The sequence below is a fragment of the Fonsecaea nubica genome (assembly GCF_001646965.1).
Source record: "Fonsecaea nubica strain CBS 269.64 chromosome Unknown Scaff129, whole genome shotgun sequence".
NCBI lineage: Eukaryota > Fungi > Ascomycota > Eurotiomycetes > Chaetothyriales > Herpotrichiellaceae > Fonsecaea > Fonsecaea nubica.
In genome coordinates this window covers 27,939-44,671 of record NW_019173802.1, presented here as the reverse complement: position 1 = coordinate 44,671, position 16,733 = coordinate 27,939, and the positions used below count along the sequence as shown (strand labels likewise).

Genomic DNA, 16,733 nt, shown 5'->3' with positions numbered 1-16,733 from the left:
GGCGGCTAAATAGGTGGTTCACGGGCTCGGCGAGGCTGGTTTATGTGGTTAGGGGCCGTTATTCTTCATGCTAGAGGAGATTTGGGAGGGCGAGAGATGACACCTTGAATGAGGGTGGTGTGGTCAGGTCTGTTGGAAGAATATGAGGTGTCTATCGTAGTTATTTCATCAATCAGCAAGCCATGTGGATAGCGGGACAGCAGATGGTACTTGACAGAGGGGACTGATACGAGGGAAGCAGATGGACATGGTGGAGGTGGAGATGGCAATGAGAATGGCGTTGAAGGCTCTGGCAATGGTGATGGTGATGGGCGATAGCGATGTGGATGTTTGATGGAAGAGGATGTGGAGGCGGTCAGGGGCCAAGGCCAAACCACGAAGCTCCCCACAATCTGCGGGCGCAGGCACTGAGTGCGTGAGGTGCAGTGAGAAGCAGGGAGTGACTGGTCCACAGATCCATCATCAGCATCAGCCATCCATCCATCAAGGATTCCTCAGACGAATACCACGTCCTACTAGTCAATGCCTCTCTTTTTCCGACATTACGCACTTACGGACAATAATGTACAGTAGCATGTATGTACCACCAGTACCGCCTATTCCCACTTTATCACTCATCAAATTACCACCCACACGTACCACCTACTTTGCTACCCCCCTTCACTCCCCTCCTATCTTCCATCGACCTCATCGAGACCTTTTCACTGGCCGTTTCGAACAGCATCCAGAACTGACTGTTACATAGGACTGCCTCTACTCGCCCTTTATCCCTCTCCCTGTTCTACGTTGCCTGCGCGACAGGTCGGACAAACGGTGACAAATTCACCTCGTTGGCCAGTCTAAAGTCGCTCAACTTCGACGCTCCATTCCTCCTACCTACCGTAGCTTTTTCCCTTAGCTCGTCTCCATCCTAATCGAACTCACTACTGCATGCACCTGAACGAGCCAATTCTGGTCCTACTTCTTCTTTTCCTTCTGGAGTCCTTCCATGGCTCTCTGGTCGACCCTGGTTACATAACGCCCGGGGCCTCCCAACCCAAACACCCCTGCTCGAGACCCTAGTCCTGCGATCATTCCCGTGGTCCATTCTTCTCCCTCTACTCTCGCCAGGGAACAAGCACACCACCCTTTGAACCTCCTGGCGCGACCTCTAGCACCAACCAGGTATCTTAGCCCGTCATGCATGTGGTTGAACTGAACCATTTCCCCGGTCAAGATTGCCCTTGTTATTCCCACAGTTTCCCCGGATTCTTCCATATGGCCAGTGGCACGAGTTCAGGCAGTATGACCCAGCAGCATATTATGCCGCCGGTTTTCTTCTCCTCGTGGCATTGATCTCGGACAAACTCATTGTTCTGTACACCAGAAGTCCAGTGAAAGTGATACAGGAGGCGCTCTGCACGCGTCTGCAACTTCTGCACCTCCCTTGCTATTCTCTGCCTAATCGACCACGCTCCACCAATCTCCTTGTGAGTAGGTGTTCTGTCGATCCCTGACTACCTCGGCCTCAAGGTCATTCAGAGTATCATCGCGCCCACCTGGGAGATTCTCAGAGAAACTCCGTTCTCATACACTCAAGTCCTGGCACTCTGGGCAGCTCCCCGGGTTGCAAGGTCTCAGCGCTGTCGTGACGTCTGGTCCCGTGCCCGCTTTTGGCCAGGCCCATCTATATTAGGAGTCCATAGTGCTCGGTGGACTGCTGTTGTGTCATTCCCTAGCAGGATTTCCAGATTTCTGGGTCCCTTTCAGGATGTTTCATACATTTGAGACTGCGCAATATCACAGCCCTGAGCAGACCGACCAAAATGCAAGCTCGGCCGCAAAGCGAAGGACCTCTACCGTGAGGGCTTGTGAGCCCTGTCGACGTCGCAAGATCAGGTGCAGTGGAGAGCATCCATGCGAAACCTGTCAATGGTACCGGAAGGCTGCGTCTTGTCATTACACCGAGCCTAGACAACGGCAGATGCCCTCCAGGCGGTGAGCAGAGTGACTTCTCGCACCTATTTTGCCAGTCTCTGACATTTCATCTACAGGTCTGTTGAGAAGATCTCTCAAACGCTACAGGAATATCGAGGTATCCTACAAAAGCTCTTTCCAAATGTGCACCCAGACCAGCTGAAAGAGCTCCCTCGCGAAAGACTCGTAGAGCTCATCCAGAAGAGCAGTCCATTCCATCCCCCTTCACCTCGAACACCCAGCGTGGAGGAGAAGCCGCCTCCTGTGAATCCTGATGCTGCCAACCTCGAAAAGCTGCAACCAACGCCAGAGGACAGCAATGATGGATTTTCTGACCGCAAAACTCAGGCCCTGAAAGGCATCACGGACGACGTCAACATGCTGTCCCTGTCAGTTAACCAAAACTCATCATATCTTGGAATATCTTCCGTGATGGCGGTGCTGAGAGTCATCACTTGGCTCGATCCAGACTGCCTGACCAAATCTCCCGAGAGGAGTGCAGTTCCCACCCGGGAAGCATCACCGGCATCAGAGAATCCGAGAATGGATCCTGGTCAGACAAGAAACGACGCCACTTCAACATCCGCCTGGGACGAGATCCCCTTGATCAATGCATACTTCAGCTATGTCCACCCCTTCATACCCTTGATCGAGGAGCAAGTCTTTCGGGACACGTACATGACGGCACAAAGAACTGATTCTCGATGGCTCCTACTCTTAAACAGTGTCCTGGCCATGGGCAGTGTGGCAGCAGGGACGTCGGAGGATGCAGGTCACCACGTCTACTTTAACCGGGCGAAGCAATATCTCAACTTGGACACCTTGGATTCTGCCCATCTCGAGACTGTTCAAGCCCTTGCCATTTTGAGCGGCTTCTATCTTCATTACGTCCAGATACCCAACCAGGCAAATGCTTTGATGGGCGCCACCTTGAGAGTTGCTACCACGCTGGGACTTCATCGAGACTACACCGAGGGGGTTGGGCCCGCAAAGGTCCACAAGGCATCCTTCTCGATCGAGATGCGTCGCAGGATATGGTGGTGTACGTTCATTTTAGACGCCTGGGCCGGCAACACTCTGGGAAGACCGAGCATGGGCCGAATGAGCCACGCCATAACAGCGAAACCGCCTCAAGAGCCCATAGGTCAGTCTATGGCCATGCTAGCTCTGGTGCAGGAGAACGTTCGCTTCTGCATCATCAGCACAAGAATGGAAGATGCCCTGGCTGTTTCTCCTCTCTTGGAAGAGTATGAACGCTGTCCTCTGGACGCCCTCTATCTTGAGTGGTACAAGCATTCATCCGTCCAGGCGGACTCTTCACGTGCGACTCCCAACGAGCCTCCCGGCGTTACTGTCGTCAAGAATGTGATGAGATGGCGGTACTTGTCGAATCGAATTATTCTCCACCGCCCTGCCCTGCTCTGGTATGCCATGCGCAAGATCGCATGGGAGAGCCTCTCTCCAGAAAGGCAAGCTGCGATTGAGCTTTGTCGTGCTGTATGTGCAGATCTCATCGATGACATTGCTTCCACCTGGCGAGGTCAAAAGGAATGTCAGATGTCTGGTTGGAACGCCACGTGGCTTATTTATCAAGCTGTGATGGTTCCACTTCTCTCGCTCTATTCGGATCCTCACGACGTCGATGTAGTGGATAGCAGCCGCCATCAAGTTGAAGTCGCTGTGCAAGTCCTGAAGGAGCTGCAGGCCTGGTCCTCTACCGCTCGCCGGTCGTTGGAGGTCGTCATCCGGCTGTATGACGCCAGCAAACGGCATTCTGCCGCCCTCCAAGAGTACCAAGAGACATATCTGCCAAACAACATCGAGACACCAACGTCCTCGACCACGCCAGCTGCACAACACGCACAGTTAACGGCAATGTCGGCGTCGGCGGCTTCGTCTTTCCGCCCCACTTACATTGATGTCTCATTTGCCAACACCTACGGTAACCCGGACGAGCTCAACACGGCCACTCAAGAACTGTTCATGGACAACATGTTTGACACGCTGAATTGGAGTACAAGCTGGGACAGTCCCATTGGCGGGACCCCGATGATGAACGGCTGGGATTACAGCTCCATGCATCACTGGGCGGGAATCCCCCAGGCGGATGAATATTTTGGCGGATTCGGTCTGCCTGACGACCCAAGCAGCCAAATTCCTGGAGGGGTTGCAGGAACAGGGGTCGGCAGTGGGACGGACCCAGCAGGGGTCTCGTTCGATGTGGACATGCATGCCGCCGCTAATCTGGGGGACATGATGAACAGACACTATGCACCAACAAGTAGTACGGGCATGGATCATCAGCACTCGCGATGAAAGAGGCAAAAGGGGGAACCGAATGAACGCAGCTACATGTGGTTCCACATTTTTGGGACGAATGCACGTTTTGTTTGCACTTTGGCGCTCTAGCGGGCGTACTGTCAAGAACCAGAAACAGAAAACAACAAGGGACGTAACAGCACGAAGAAGGCGATACAACGCTTCATGAAGCGAAAGGGGGCCAAGGGGGTTTCTCTCACCATTCCCTTTTGGTTTTGGTTTTTGCTCTTTCTAATTGTCTACTTCCCTTTATGGGAATGCATGGCACAGGGCGGGTGTATGAGCAATGCAGAACAGACATAGGCCAAGTGCATATGCTATATGATATCTATCTATCCTATCTGAGAGGAATAGTAGACACGATGGCCGGCTCGGTGCCGAAATCTAAGCAAGACATGACATGACATGACATGACAAGATTGCTCTGCGATTTCTCTTTCTTTCTCTCCCCCCGTCCACCTACATTTGCGTACATCTATAATTCTGTATCTCTAGATTCTAATAAGTAACTTCTTCTTCCCCATTCACTTCCATTCAAGTCTAGGTTTCATGGCGTAATCTCTGCGCGCGCGGTTTCGGTCGCGGTCGCGTCTACCAACCGAATTTCTCGGCCCAGACATCAATGTCCCAGCCTCCCTGGCGGACAAGGTCGGCAGCGACGTTTCGCACGTCGCGCACGAGGCCGTCTGGGCCGGAGACGATGATGCAGATCTTCTCCCTGGTCCTGTCTGCGGTGCTCTGCTTGTCTGCTCGTGAAGAAATAGATTCGTTCGTGACTTTAAAGTTCAGTTTGGGGGATTGTAGCGCCGATTGTGATGAAGAGGAAGAAGAAGACGGGAGCGGATCTGGAGAGCAGTCCTCTAGTGTCGTAGAAGAAGAGGAGGAAGACGATGAAGGATAAAGAGGTTTTCTAGCAGCGTCGGCTAGAGAGGACGAGGAGACGGACGTGATCCAGCTGTAGATCTCGCTTTGCATATCTGGTCGAACGTGTTGGCAGCCCGGAGATCTTGTGTCGAATGCCCGCGTTACTAAACTCCCGGCTTCGTCATTCCCTTGCTCTGTTCCAGCAGGAGGGGTCGCTGAGTCTTGATCATCTTCGTCATCGTGGAGTGACTTGACCGCACTCGCTCGCGGGACCATGCAGATCCACTTTCCATGCAGCACCTCTTGCCTTACCCAGAAGTGTGCGTAGTCGGGGTCTCCGTCGGCCGGAGCAGACTCTGCAGTAGTGGATGGCACAGTCTTCACACCATTCTCATATGTGGTCCTTGTGCTCAGGAAGGGTCCTGCATCTGCGCTGCTATCCTGTCGGACACGGACTGCCCAGGAAAGCGGATAGGTGACTGCGATACCGCTGCCACCTGCGACGAAGCAGACGCGATCTGCTGACTGTGCTGCGTGCAGCGCTGAGGTACTGCCATAAGGACCGTCAAGAACGACTTCACAATGTTGATGGTGGCGGGCGTAGCGCAGAAGGTCGAGAGAAAAGCCGTCGATTGCGCGGATCGTGAGCTGAAGAGGCCACGATCCTCCAGACGCTGAACTTCCTGCTGGAGCCGGTGAAGCTATCGTGAATGGGTGCGCCTGAAAGCGGTACTTGAAACCCATGGAGGGGATGGTGAGAAATACGTGCTGGCCGGGAGACCACCCGCGGTAGAGATTCGTTTGTACCCCCAGAAGAAGATTTTGGCGGGACAACGGAATATTGCAGTGGACCAGAACAGTGTCCCCATCTGGAGCAACTTCCAAAGTTGCAATAAATTTTCGAGATGATATCGTCATGCGCCAGAGGAGCCTGTCGACGGCCCAGACTGCAAAGGCCGCGCAGACGTATAACTGAGCCGTAGGATAGTGGAAGAAAAGAAATACCAGAGCGGCGAACTGGAATATGACGTGTACCACCAGAAACGATTCATAGTAAAGACGGCGGAACCAACCGATGCTCGTGAGGTAGATGAGATAGTACGAAATCACTGCACAGAAACCGAGAATAACGACTTTGCTAGTCATATAACGGAGTAGGTTCCAGCCTAGAGGACGGAGGATGGTGTACCAGACAGCAAGCATCCCAAACATATGAATGACAGCGAAGCAAGTCATCCACTCTCCAAGACGACGGTGGAAGATGTTGAGTCCTTCGTAGGAATGTCCTGTCAGGCATTTGAGCGGCTGGTTGTTTTTGGCGGCGAGTAAGTAGAGGACTGGAAGATTTGCAAGGAAGAGCAGACCAGCCCGATCGGCGAGAATAAAGATCCATGGCAATGACAACGGGACACGGTAGAAAAGGTAGAAAAGGTTGACGGCGAGAAAAAAGAGGACAGCGAGGGTGATGGCATTGTTCGGGAGGACGTTCGAGGGAGCTGTTAGTGCTGGGATGGGTCGAGGCTGGAACATCAAGAAGGACTTCAGTCGATCCGCAAGGGGTGGCCGTCTTCGAGAAGTCGGATATGACCGTGACAGCAAGGGTGTTGTCTCTCCATTGTCCAAACAATCTTCTTTCTGCGAAGGTGTACTTGTCCCAGTCGATGTACCGCTTGATGAGGGTGAGGGGTTGGGTGCGACAGCCGCATAGTTGATAAGTCTCTGATCATTCTTGTCCCATCTCTTGCGTCGGTGCGCTGCCCTCCCAAAGTGGACGCCACCCACAATAACGATTGCACCGACAATCCATAAATAATATGTCACGATGAACTTGCGATGCCAGAGGACGGCGGCGATGATCTTGCGGAGGTGGTCCGGTGATGGTACCCCGCTAGTCTCTGCTAGAAGTGCGACAAGACTATCAGAAGATTTCAAGGAGAGGCGGAGAATGTCGAGGCATTCTTCAGGTGATAAAGCGTCGTCCATGGGTCTCGACAGGTTGCACAGAGAGGAGGAACAATGATTGGGAGACAACGCAGTTGCATCTTATCATGATAAGATCCTGATCTGGCGGGCGAGCGGGTAAAATATTGTCAGGAGATGAGCGTGGCGCCGCTCTATCCATTGGCTCCCCCCTTTAGTACAACCATGTATTTTATCAACTGCCGCTTTTAGTGACTTGAGGCAGAACAAGAACTCGCGGTGGATATGTTCTTGATGCGTGGGAAGAGAAACGACCATCTATCTATCTATTCACTGGTCGGAGTATACATGTAAAAATACAGGCCTAAACCCTATTTTTGTACATACAAGCAACGTGTTTATGTTGCAAGAAACCCCTCTGCTAAGAGGTGGATTGTGGCACATCAACGGCTCTGTCTGCCACCACCATGATCATCCGTCTGGTTTCCATCCAAGGATGACTTTGCAGAGTTGACGACCGCGCCCTCATCAAAGACATGCATGTTCTCCCAGCTCGAGGAACTTTCGAGGAGACGTTCTTGTTCGACGTCGGGCATGGCTGAGGAATTTGGCTGGATTGGCGAAGTACCCCTTTTCCTGCGGCAAAGCTTGACGGTGAAAGTGAGGCCGGCCATTGCGACGATGAAGACAACCATCATCAATACGGTCGTGGAGATCATGGAGCTGCTGAAGAGAGAGTTAGCGAGCGATTCCATCCTGGAAAACGGTTGGAAGTAGATCATATGAAAAGCTTAAAAGGAGTCAGGGGTGGGTTGGCCCAATCTCACCTTCTGGTAGCCTTTGTCGATTCCGGGGATTCGGGAGTAGGCTCGTGTTGTTCCTCTGCAGGCACACCCGCCTGCTGCTCTTTTTGGTCGCTCTCTAGAGAGCTGCATGAGATCGCGGGTAACGGGCGATCCCTATGCTGCAGCTGCAGCTCTAGCGGCGCCTCGATCAACGTCGCGACCAGACCTGTTTCTACGTGCCATTCCATGTGGCAGTGGAAAAGCCAGACGCCAGGGTTGTCGGCTCTGAATCGTAAGACCATGAAGCCTCCGGGTTCCAGCAAGAGCGTGTCTCGCCTGATTGGAGTCCGCGGATAGTCTTCCTCCACGAGACCGCTGGTGAAAAAGCTGCCGGCCTTTGGGGCAGAACGGTAGACGGCTTGGAAATTGTGGCCATGCAGATGGAAAGGATGGCGGACCATATGGTGGTTGTAGAGGATGATCTCCACGACCGAGTTGTGCTGCAGGACAAAAGGGTTGGTTGTGGAGCCATATATGGAGTCGTTTGTTGCGGATGGACCACTGGACAAAGCTGTGTAAAGCGACGGAATCTCTGGGGCTGCGTATCGCGTCTTGTTGAAGAACCATCTGGACACAGAGTGAGCTACTTGTGCGAGTATAGATGGACCCGAGCAGAGAAGAACGGGCGGCGCTTACTTGATGCCTCCAGCATGTGACATTCCCAAGCTCAGGACGATGCTCTGGTCTGGTCGAGGAAGCAAAGACATTTCATCGTATGGTTCCAACGTCACATCATCAAAGGGATTAAAAGAGTCAATCACCTGAGGCTGTGGCAGTGGTTGATCGGGCGCATAGACCAGCCATCCTGTCACATTCTGGCTTGCGCTACTACGTATCTTGGACAAGGTCTGCGAAAGATTTGTTAGTCAAAACCCGAGCAAGAGAGAGTGATGAATGGGCATACGGGATCCATGGAAGCCACCACGGGATAATTCCTGTGCGGTTCAGCCTGGGTGGTGACGAGGAAGCTGCAGCGCTGCCCAGACGAGAGGTATATCATGGCAGTTTCAGCGGGCTTGGTGTAGACGCCGTCCACCTCAATGATCCTGATCGAGTGATCTTCAATCCAGAAGTACTGACCCGCGAACGCGGCCATGTTGACCAGACGAACCAAGTACGTTCGTTCAGGTACGACGGGGATATGGAGGTTCTGTGTATCGTTCAGCAAGTTGGCGTCCGGCACAGGTTCCTGCGACATCATGCCCCCGCCGTGTAGGTACTTGGGGACTAGGAGTGCCATCTCGTCATGGTACCAGTCCGAGACGGACAACAGCAACTCTTCGTCATACTGTCCACGATATGGATGATCCGGATCGCGAACGAGGAGTGGTCCTCGCAAGCCGTCGGGATACTGGCCCTGAACGTGGGAGTGGTACCAGTATAAGCCAGCCTGGGTAGCCTAGAAAGGCGCAAACACGTATTTTAATAAGGGGATATTCCCTGTGGAATGGTGTATTACATACCTTGAACTGATATGTAAACGTCGATCCAGGGGTAATGGGACACTGGTTGACTTGAGCAGGCCCATCCAGCTCACTGCTTCCATTCATAAACAAGCCGTGGAAGTGTAGAGATGTGGACTGGTTTCCCAACGCATTGACTACATTGACCACGACGGTATCGCCCAGGTCGGCGCTTATGGTGGGAGGCGGCCAGTGGCCATTGATACCGATAGTTGGCCGACTGAAGCCATCAGGATTGGCGGTTACCCATGCAATATTGAAGTCATAGGTCACGGTTCGGGCGACGATGGTTTGGACTGCGCACAAGCAGAGAGCGACAAGAGTCTGCAGCAGAGGTGATGATAATATTTGTGCCATGCGAATTATGACGCTCAGGGAGAGAGCGAGCGCTGAAAATCACCGCACATGGAAGGAATCATTAATTGAGATCGGGTTCTTCCATCCAGACACAGAAGAGGCGTGAGAGGCTTATAGGGGAACCTCAAAGGGCGTCTTCGGGCTTCAAGACCCACAACTGCCAACGCGGCCAATCTTAGCCTGCCATGCCTGCCTGAAAAAACTTGCTCACCTCTTTCTTACCTCTACAAGTACCAATGTCTGCCAGATAGTCGGGCTCTAGGTGGTCTGACATTTTCCATCAGACGCCTCTCCGAGTATAGCACCGGGTGACGGGTTTGCTTGTAACACGAAGACGCTGGGACTCATACCTTCATCAACATGTGGTGGCGGGCACGTGGAATGACACATGTCCGGAAAAACAATAGTTGCGGTGTCACTCCCATTTAGGTAACTCCTTAACGCCGTCTCGTTCTCGGCCTACTTGCCCTCAGGTGAACCACTAGTTTCTCCATTGATTATTCCTCCACACTTCATGATAGCGCACCAACGTTCTAGAACCGCAAAGCCTTCAAGAAACGCACCTCAGGAAGCTAGCTGGCTAGCCCCGAGCCTGACATGATCCCAAGTCTTCACGCACTGTGCAATCGACCAGACCACTACCTTTGTTCTCGCCCCGTGCATTGTGGAAGCGAATACGAGGCAAGGACTCTTTTGCTGTCCCTCTGCTACTCTTCCATGTTTCTCTTCAGCTACTTAGGCATGCGCAGCTTCTCGTATTAACACCAAAAGTCCGTTCTCTTTTCCTAGCCATGGAACCTCTCCCAGAACTGGACTGGACAACGCAAGAAACTTTGTCTCTAGCACATGACTGAGCGGACTCAAGCAGCTCCCCCAATGATGTGACTGCTTGCCTCGTGTCGCCAGCCGTCTCGATTTTTAGCCGCGAATGACAGTTGCGGCTCTGAAGTTGCTCCTCGAATCAGCCCTACGGGGCGGAATTCCACGATGCAACACCGCCATGGCACAATTCTTAGCTTCCTCAAGCAATTCGCTTGGTGAAGCTTGTCGAGAAACAAATCGACCTTAGTTTCAAGCAAGCTTGGACCGGTGATGTGACCCAGAAGAGCTGCGCCTTGGCCACATTGGGTTTCTGAAATTGACCTATTCATGCTGCTTCGGAGGAAACTAGTCGCAAAGAGTTACGGTTAAATCCAAGGAACGACGATGCAGCAGATTGTCGACACGCTCGCCTGACAATGCCCTACCTGCACCAGCTCCGCCCTCAGAGTTTAAGCAAGCGAATGCGCCAATTTCAAGACTAATTGTTGGTAGGCGAGACCTGCCACTGTGTTACAAAGTGCCAAACTATGTTCGCTAGCATCGACCATCCAGTTGTGGACTTTTGGCCCGTCTAGTCCTTGATCGTCAGTGTATCAAAGCCCCAAATTATCTGAGCGACCGCCTCTTCGCATTTAGCTTTCCTCCGGTCACCGTGTTCGGTCCTCTTACCAAATCGGGTGCCTCTGAAGCCGTCGAGATATTGTCTTTTAGTGCTGGTATCGATGCTTGCCGAGGGTGGAATGAATTGACTGTTGGTGCTGCGGCTGAGCTCTGGCCGTTCTGCCACGTTGCTTCGGACACAATATCCCTATGGCAGAGCTCCAAACTGGATAAATACCTCGTCTTTGCACTACACTTCCTATCGTCGAGCATTCTAAATTTCAGGCAAGCAAAGTGTTCCTGACCATCGAGGCTTCTTATCTTTGGGCCAACAAGATGACTTATTCTATGAAGCATGCACTACTCGTGGGCCTCACTCTTTCTACGGCAGTGCTTGGTCAGGATTGTGGCAGTAAGGCACCCCGTCCTCGTGCGCAAGCGAAGACAACTGACGCTCTGCTCTAGGATATACCGTGTTCACCGATAGAGGCGCGAGCTCCAATGATTTCAACTGCGATGCATTTATTGATGATGCTATGATGCCGTATCTTGCATGGTTTAACGGCACTACCACGGTAAGGACTCCCTCGCGAGAACGTGTCGTTGTCGAGGCACAATCTGACAGGCATTCGCAGCTCACCCTCACTGGCGGACCGGCGTCTGAATGCTCGGACACAACCTGGGAACCACTGAAAAACTCGTTGCTCATTGGCGGCATGACCGTTCCTGGCAACAAAACGCTCGACCGGACCAAGTATGATAACAACACCTTCTACTTTGTCATGCCTGAGCAGTCAAACGACAATATCAGCGTATCCCTCCAGTCCTCGTCGGACGAATGGTACGACCAACCCCAAGGATGGCAGATCAACGCGACCAAAGCTGGAGATGGCTACGACATCGCCGGCTACTGGTTTGGGAAATTGCCAGACAACAACGAGCTCGACTTTCCCGGCGTCCCTGGCAAACATTGTTGGGACAGCGGTCCAGTCTGGCCGGGAATGAAGGGCTACTTTGACGAATACAAATGGACCCTCGTCGGGCACCTGTCTCCCACGGCCGCAAATCTCAGTGTCATCATGACCGAGACAGACGATGATGGATCAGTGTGGCATATCTACACAAATTTCACTGGCAAGGCTGGACCAAAGGGGCCCAAGTTGGTGACTACGGGGGACGCGCCGACCACGGATGCACATGCTTGAGGCGAGGGTGCTAGTCTGGAGCTGCAGATGTACAATGCCATAGTTCTGATCTAATATCATTGCCGAGTTGTCCCGTACCATGGTTTCACAGACGATATGCCATCCTTGGATAGCATGCGGCGTTGTACTACAGAAGATAAAGCGCAAGGTGAAAGATAGCTAGCTGGATGAACTTCAGCAAGGGGCTCTTCGGATCAACATTTGGCCGTTCCGCAGCCCCTGTGGTCCCTTCGTCCTCTCCCTCCTTGCATCTCGTCTCCATGCACGATCTTTTGTAACAATATGGTCTCTACATGAGTGACGTCTGCTTCCACACCGCTGTCGAGACAACAGTCAAGCTTCGAGCTATGACATGCCTCATCTCATCTCTGCTCTGCCCTGTGCGACGCTCTGTTCAAGGTAATGTGATATAACAAGGCCACATTCCATGCGTTGTCCTTGTCTACCGAGTTCAGAAAAACAACAGCCCACATTCCACTTGGTGCTCGACCGCAATCAGCGAATTTCTACTTGAATTGAAGATCTTTATAGCTAGGGAGATCTGCTTCTGTCGTCTTCCCTTTTCCCACGACACTCTCCTCGTTCGCGTCTTCCTTTGTGTTTGGGGTTTCTTGTCTCTATTTCTTTGTCACAGCCAAAGGCCTTCCACTCGTTTTCGTCCATCGTGGCATTCTATTCCTTCTTTTGATCTGAGTAACTCTGGTGCAAGAAGAACACATTTTCGAGTCGATCAAGGAATTCTACTTTGCTTCGTCAGTCAAAATGCATCGTGCCATCTTCAAGCTCCCACTGCTCCTTTCGGCTGTGGCCCTCGCGAGGCCTCAGACCCCGGCAGACACCAGCGCCTTGAGCGGATTACCAGCTTGTGCGGTGAGTATCTGTCAAAATCCCCACAGTTTGAAACAAACATCGCTAACGTGTCGTGACCTACAGCAAGATGCTGCCACCGCTGCCTTGGCCTCCTCGGGCTGTCCCGTGAACGACCAGAACTGTATCTGCAGCTCGGCACCCTTCATCATTGCCATCACTACTGCAGTCACGCAGACGTGCTCCCCAGCTGACGTTCAGGGTGAGTGACTCCAAACCCCCCAACCCTTGTGGTCCATTTTTGCGAGAAAAGGGAACGGAGCAAAATATACTGACAATGGAGCCCAGCGGCATTGGTCTTCGGCCAAACCTTCTGCGGTGCCGCCCTCGGGGGCGGAAGCTCTTCATCCAGCTCGGCCCCTACCACCGGTGCAGAAGACACAGCCAGTGGCACCCCAACGGCCAGCCCGACCGACGGTGACGCCTCCAACGGGGTCTCGACCACCACTGTCCCAGGGACATTGACGTCTGTGACCAGCGTCGCCGACGCCACGGACAACATGACCACCCTCACGGCAAGTGTCACAGACACCCCCACGTCCGGTGCGATGGGTTCAGGCTCGGACGGCATGGTGACAACCACCCAATGCACCACGACCACGACGATGATGACCACCGTAGCCTCCAAGCCAACGGGGCCATACAACGCGACCTACACCGGCGGCGTTGGCGCGGCGATGAAGAGTGCGGCGCCCGGCATGATCGCCGCCGTTGTGGGTGTTGCTGGCGCGATTGCCTTGTTGTGAGGTTGACCTACAACCTACCTCGTACACTCGAGATTGTCAATACCCGGACACCCACAAACACAAACACAGACACAAACCAGACACCCACGCACAGAGAGAGCGGAAGGAAATGAGGAACGGAGGGGAAGAGAATGGGCTTTTTTTTGTTAGCAGTGTCAGGTTAAAATCGTCTCGGCATTATTCATCTACGACTATCTACACGGAATTGTTCTTTTTCTTTTGGGAAGGTGCAGAAAAATACAACCGGTCACCTGGTAATATAATAATACAGTGGTCAGTGATTTCTTTCCACCAGGAGTGGTGCAAAAACAAAAATCGTGTCAAGTGACAAGGCTCAAGAAAAAGATAGAGCCGGGAAGATGAGATGGGGGGCCGGGGGGCTGGCTGCTTCGGTATCTACTTGTAGGTACCTAATCATCGGTGCCGTGGCCCGTAATTATGGCCCAGAATGCCATGCCCTGCTTTCTTCCCTAATACCTAGGGAGTAACTTGCTAACCTGATCTGGTTTCCCGATTGGGAAATTCATTGACGTCCGATCGCAGCCCGTTTCCGTTCCAGGTCTTCACACCCAGACGATTTAACTCCCTCTTCCCTTGCCTTTTACAGCCAATGCATCCACAAAGTATGAGGTGTGAACGGAGGAGAGTAACGCAGTATATCCCCGCACCTGTCCCACACAGTGCGTCAAGTCTCTTCTTCAGAATGACCACCAGCCTGGGCTGTTGCCTTTGTCGCGGGTTCGCCAGACGGTGTGGCAACTTGGGCGGGTTCGGCGCTCGAGTCTCCAGCATTGCGACCCGCCGAGCCAAACTCCCTGTTGAACCGGCCGATGTGTTCCTTGAGCACGTCGGCCCTGCGCCTGTCGGCCTGGGTCTTTCTGGCCTCGGCGTCGCGCTCGACCTCCCTGGCGGCCATGAAGGTGCGCATGGCGTCGTAGCCGCGCAGCGCGTCGGCCGCGTCCTCCCAGAACATCTGGACCGAGTCCTGGGCGACACGGCACGCGAGGGCCAGCAGACGGCGCTCGGCGCGGTTGATGTGCCGCTGGCGACGGTACACGCCGCGCAGGAATGTGCGCGTCTCGGGCGTCAGCCCCAGGTAGTTGTCGCGCGCGGACTCGAAGACGGTCGCGTACTCGCTGCGCAGGTGCTCGGCGATGCCGACCCTGAACACGGGCGCGGGCCCGTACTTGGACACGTGGTGGAACAGGCGCTCGCGGGCCGCCGCGTCCTCGACGCTGAGGATCGTGTTCACGTTGCCCAGTAGGCCCCGCGGCCACGTCCGGTCGTCCGGCCAGCTGACCTTCGTGGCGATTGGGTCCCACGGCAGCGTCGTCACGTACGGCACCGAGTCCGGGTCGGTCGTCCGCAGAGGGTGCATGGTCGTGTCTGTCTCTGTGTCCGCCGTCTCGGGGTCTCGCGCGATGCGCGTCGCCGTCGTGGGGAATGCCAGCTTTGCGTCGAATTTGGGATTGTCGTCGTCTTCGGTTCCGTTGAGCATGAACGCCTCGCCGTAATGAGCCGGTCTTTTGGCCTCGGGGACGGCAGCAGCAGCAGCAGCAGGGGATGATGATGATGCAGTCGCGGATTTTTGACCGTCCTTGGTGATGATTTCCTTGTCCTCCTCTCGCACTTCCTTCTCAAAACACACTTTGCCCTTCTCGTCCCCCAACTTCAAGAACTTTTCGATCCCGACCTTGAGCCGCGCCATGGAGCCATAGTGCTTGTACTCGTCAAAGAGGCCCTTGGTCTCCACCGCCAGGGTCGTCTGCGTGCTTCGCGGCTGTCGGGAGAGGACCGTCTCGGCTTCGAGCGTGAGGCTGTGTAGCTGTGACTGCAGGTGTTCCAGAAGTCGAGCTTTTGCCGGGTCCTCGTCACCGCCCGGGTGGTGTCGACGTGTTCGTGTCGAAGAAGGCTCACCCGCATGGGATTCTTCAGAGTCGCTACCCTCGTCTGCTGAGTGTTCAGATATGTGGCCTGCGACGTCGCCGAGGAGTTCGCCATTGTCGTCATCGGTGACGTGAGCGTTCATTATTCTCTTCAGAGCTTTCGCTTCGTGTGGTGCCAACAACAAAAAAGACAAACACAGTCAGGCGATAAAGGGTCGCGGTGGCTCTTCAGGCCGTGCGTGAGAAGGGTGTCCACCGAAGGGATGGAGGTAAGGTGAGAGACACGCCCTCAATGCCAGGCTTGATTGACTCGCTTCTTCTTGATCTTCGATTTGTCGCGGATGGTGGAGGTGAGTGAACAAACATCTACCTTTGTTTTGTAGGTAGTGTGTTGTTTGAGGAAATAAAGGTGAGGAGCGTAGGAAAGAGAACATTAAGAAAGAAAGGTCAGGCAGAAGAGCCGAATTGAAGGGATTCACTTGATCGATAAATTCACCGGTTCGTGCTCGGTTTGTTGGGTGAAGCAGTTTAGACCATCCATCCATCTGGACATCCGCTTTGAACATGGCGATAACACTGGACTTCCGGAGGAAGAAGAATAAAAGGCTTGTTCTGGTAAGAGTTCTTTCGTTCGAGATCTGGTGATTCAACTAATCTGCCTGCACACCTACACCCACACCGACATCGACATCCGTATTTCACATATATCATCATTGTCAATCCCTGTGTGCTGGCTGGGTTGGGCTGGGTTGGTATTTCCTTTTGATGTCTTCTGTTAAATGGATCCGATCCCTTATCATCATCCGCATTTTTATCCAGCCATGTCCGTCATTCATTACGTCCTCCTCAACATAATCCAGCGTGCTGAACCAGGACCCCCCTC

General features: G+C 53.4%; 6 protein-coding genes across 6 annotated transcripts; 3 read left to right on the top strand and 3 right to left on the bottom strand.

Moving 5' to 3' along the window:
* Positions 1–1,805: 1,805 nt before the first annotated feature.
* AYO20_10994 (hypothetical protein) lies at positions 1,806–4,272 on the top strand (the record flags this gene model as incomplete). The annotated part of the gene is made up of 2 exons (XM_022649248.1): positions 1,806–1,840; positions 2,034–4,272. The coding sequence occupies 2 exons, from the start codon at positions 1,806–1,808 to the stop codon at positions 4,270–4,272; spliced, it is 2,274 nt and encodes a 757-aa protein (XP_022494784.1).
* Positions 4,273–4,866: 594 nt separating this feature from the next.
* On the bottom strand, positions 4,867–7,122 carry AYO20_10993 (hypothetical protein; the record flags this gene model as incomplete). Its single annotated transcript, XM_022649247.1, has 1 exon — positions 4,867–7,122. The coding sequence occupies one exon, from the start codon at positions 7,120–7,122 to the stop codon at positions 4,867–4,869; it is 2,256 nt and encodes a 751-aa protein (XP_022494783.1).
* A 380-nt stretch (positions 7,123–7,502) lies between these two features.
* AYO20_10992 (hypothetical protein) lies at positions 7,503–9,998 on the bottom strand (the record flags this gene model as incomplete). Its single annotated transcript, XM_022649246.1, has 6 exons — positions 7,503–7,785; positions 7,887–8,471; positions 8,541–8,752; positions 8,809–9,303; positions 9,368–9,663; positions 9,959–9,998. 6 exons carry the CDS (start codon positions 9,996–9,998, stop codon positions 7,503–7,505), a joined length of 1,911 nt encoding a protein of 636 aa, XP_022494782.1.
* Positions 9,999–11,482: 1,484 nt separating this feature from the next.
* AYO20_10991 (hypothetical protein) lies at positions 11,483–12,351 on the top strand (the record flags this gene model as incomplete). Its single annotated transcript, XM_022649245.1, has 2 exons — positions 11,483–11,558; positions 11,612–12,351. The coding sequence occupies 2 exons, from the start codon at positions 11,483–11,485 to the stop codon at positions 12,349–12,351; spliced, it is 816 nt and encodes a 271-aa protein (XP_022494781.1).
* Positions 12,352–13,113: 762 nt separating this feature from the next.
* Positions 13,114–13,964, top strand: AYO20_10990 (hypothetical protein; the record flags this gene model as incomplete). The annotated part of the gene is made up of 3 exons (XM_022649244.1): positions 13,114–13,221; positions 13,285–13,420; positions 13,507–13,964. 3 exons carry the CDS (start codon positions 13,114–13,116, stop codon positions 13,962–13,964), a joined length of 702 nt encoding a protein of 233 aa, XP_022494780.1.
* Positions 13,965–14,649: 685 nt separating this feature from the next.
* Positions 14,650–15,993, bottom strand: AYO20_10989 (hypothetical protein; the record flags this gene model as incomplete). Its single annotated transcript, XM_022649243.1, has 1 exon — positions 14,650–15,993. The coding sequence occupies one exon, from the start codon at positions 15,991–15,993 to the stop codon at positions 14,650–14,652; it is 1,344 nt and encodes a 447-aa protein (XP_022494779.1).
* Between the last annotated feature and the right edge of the window lie 740 nt (positions 15,994–16,733).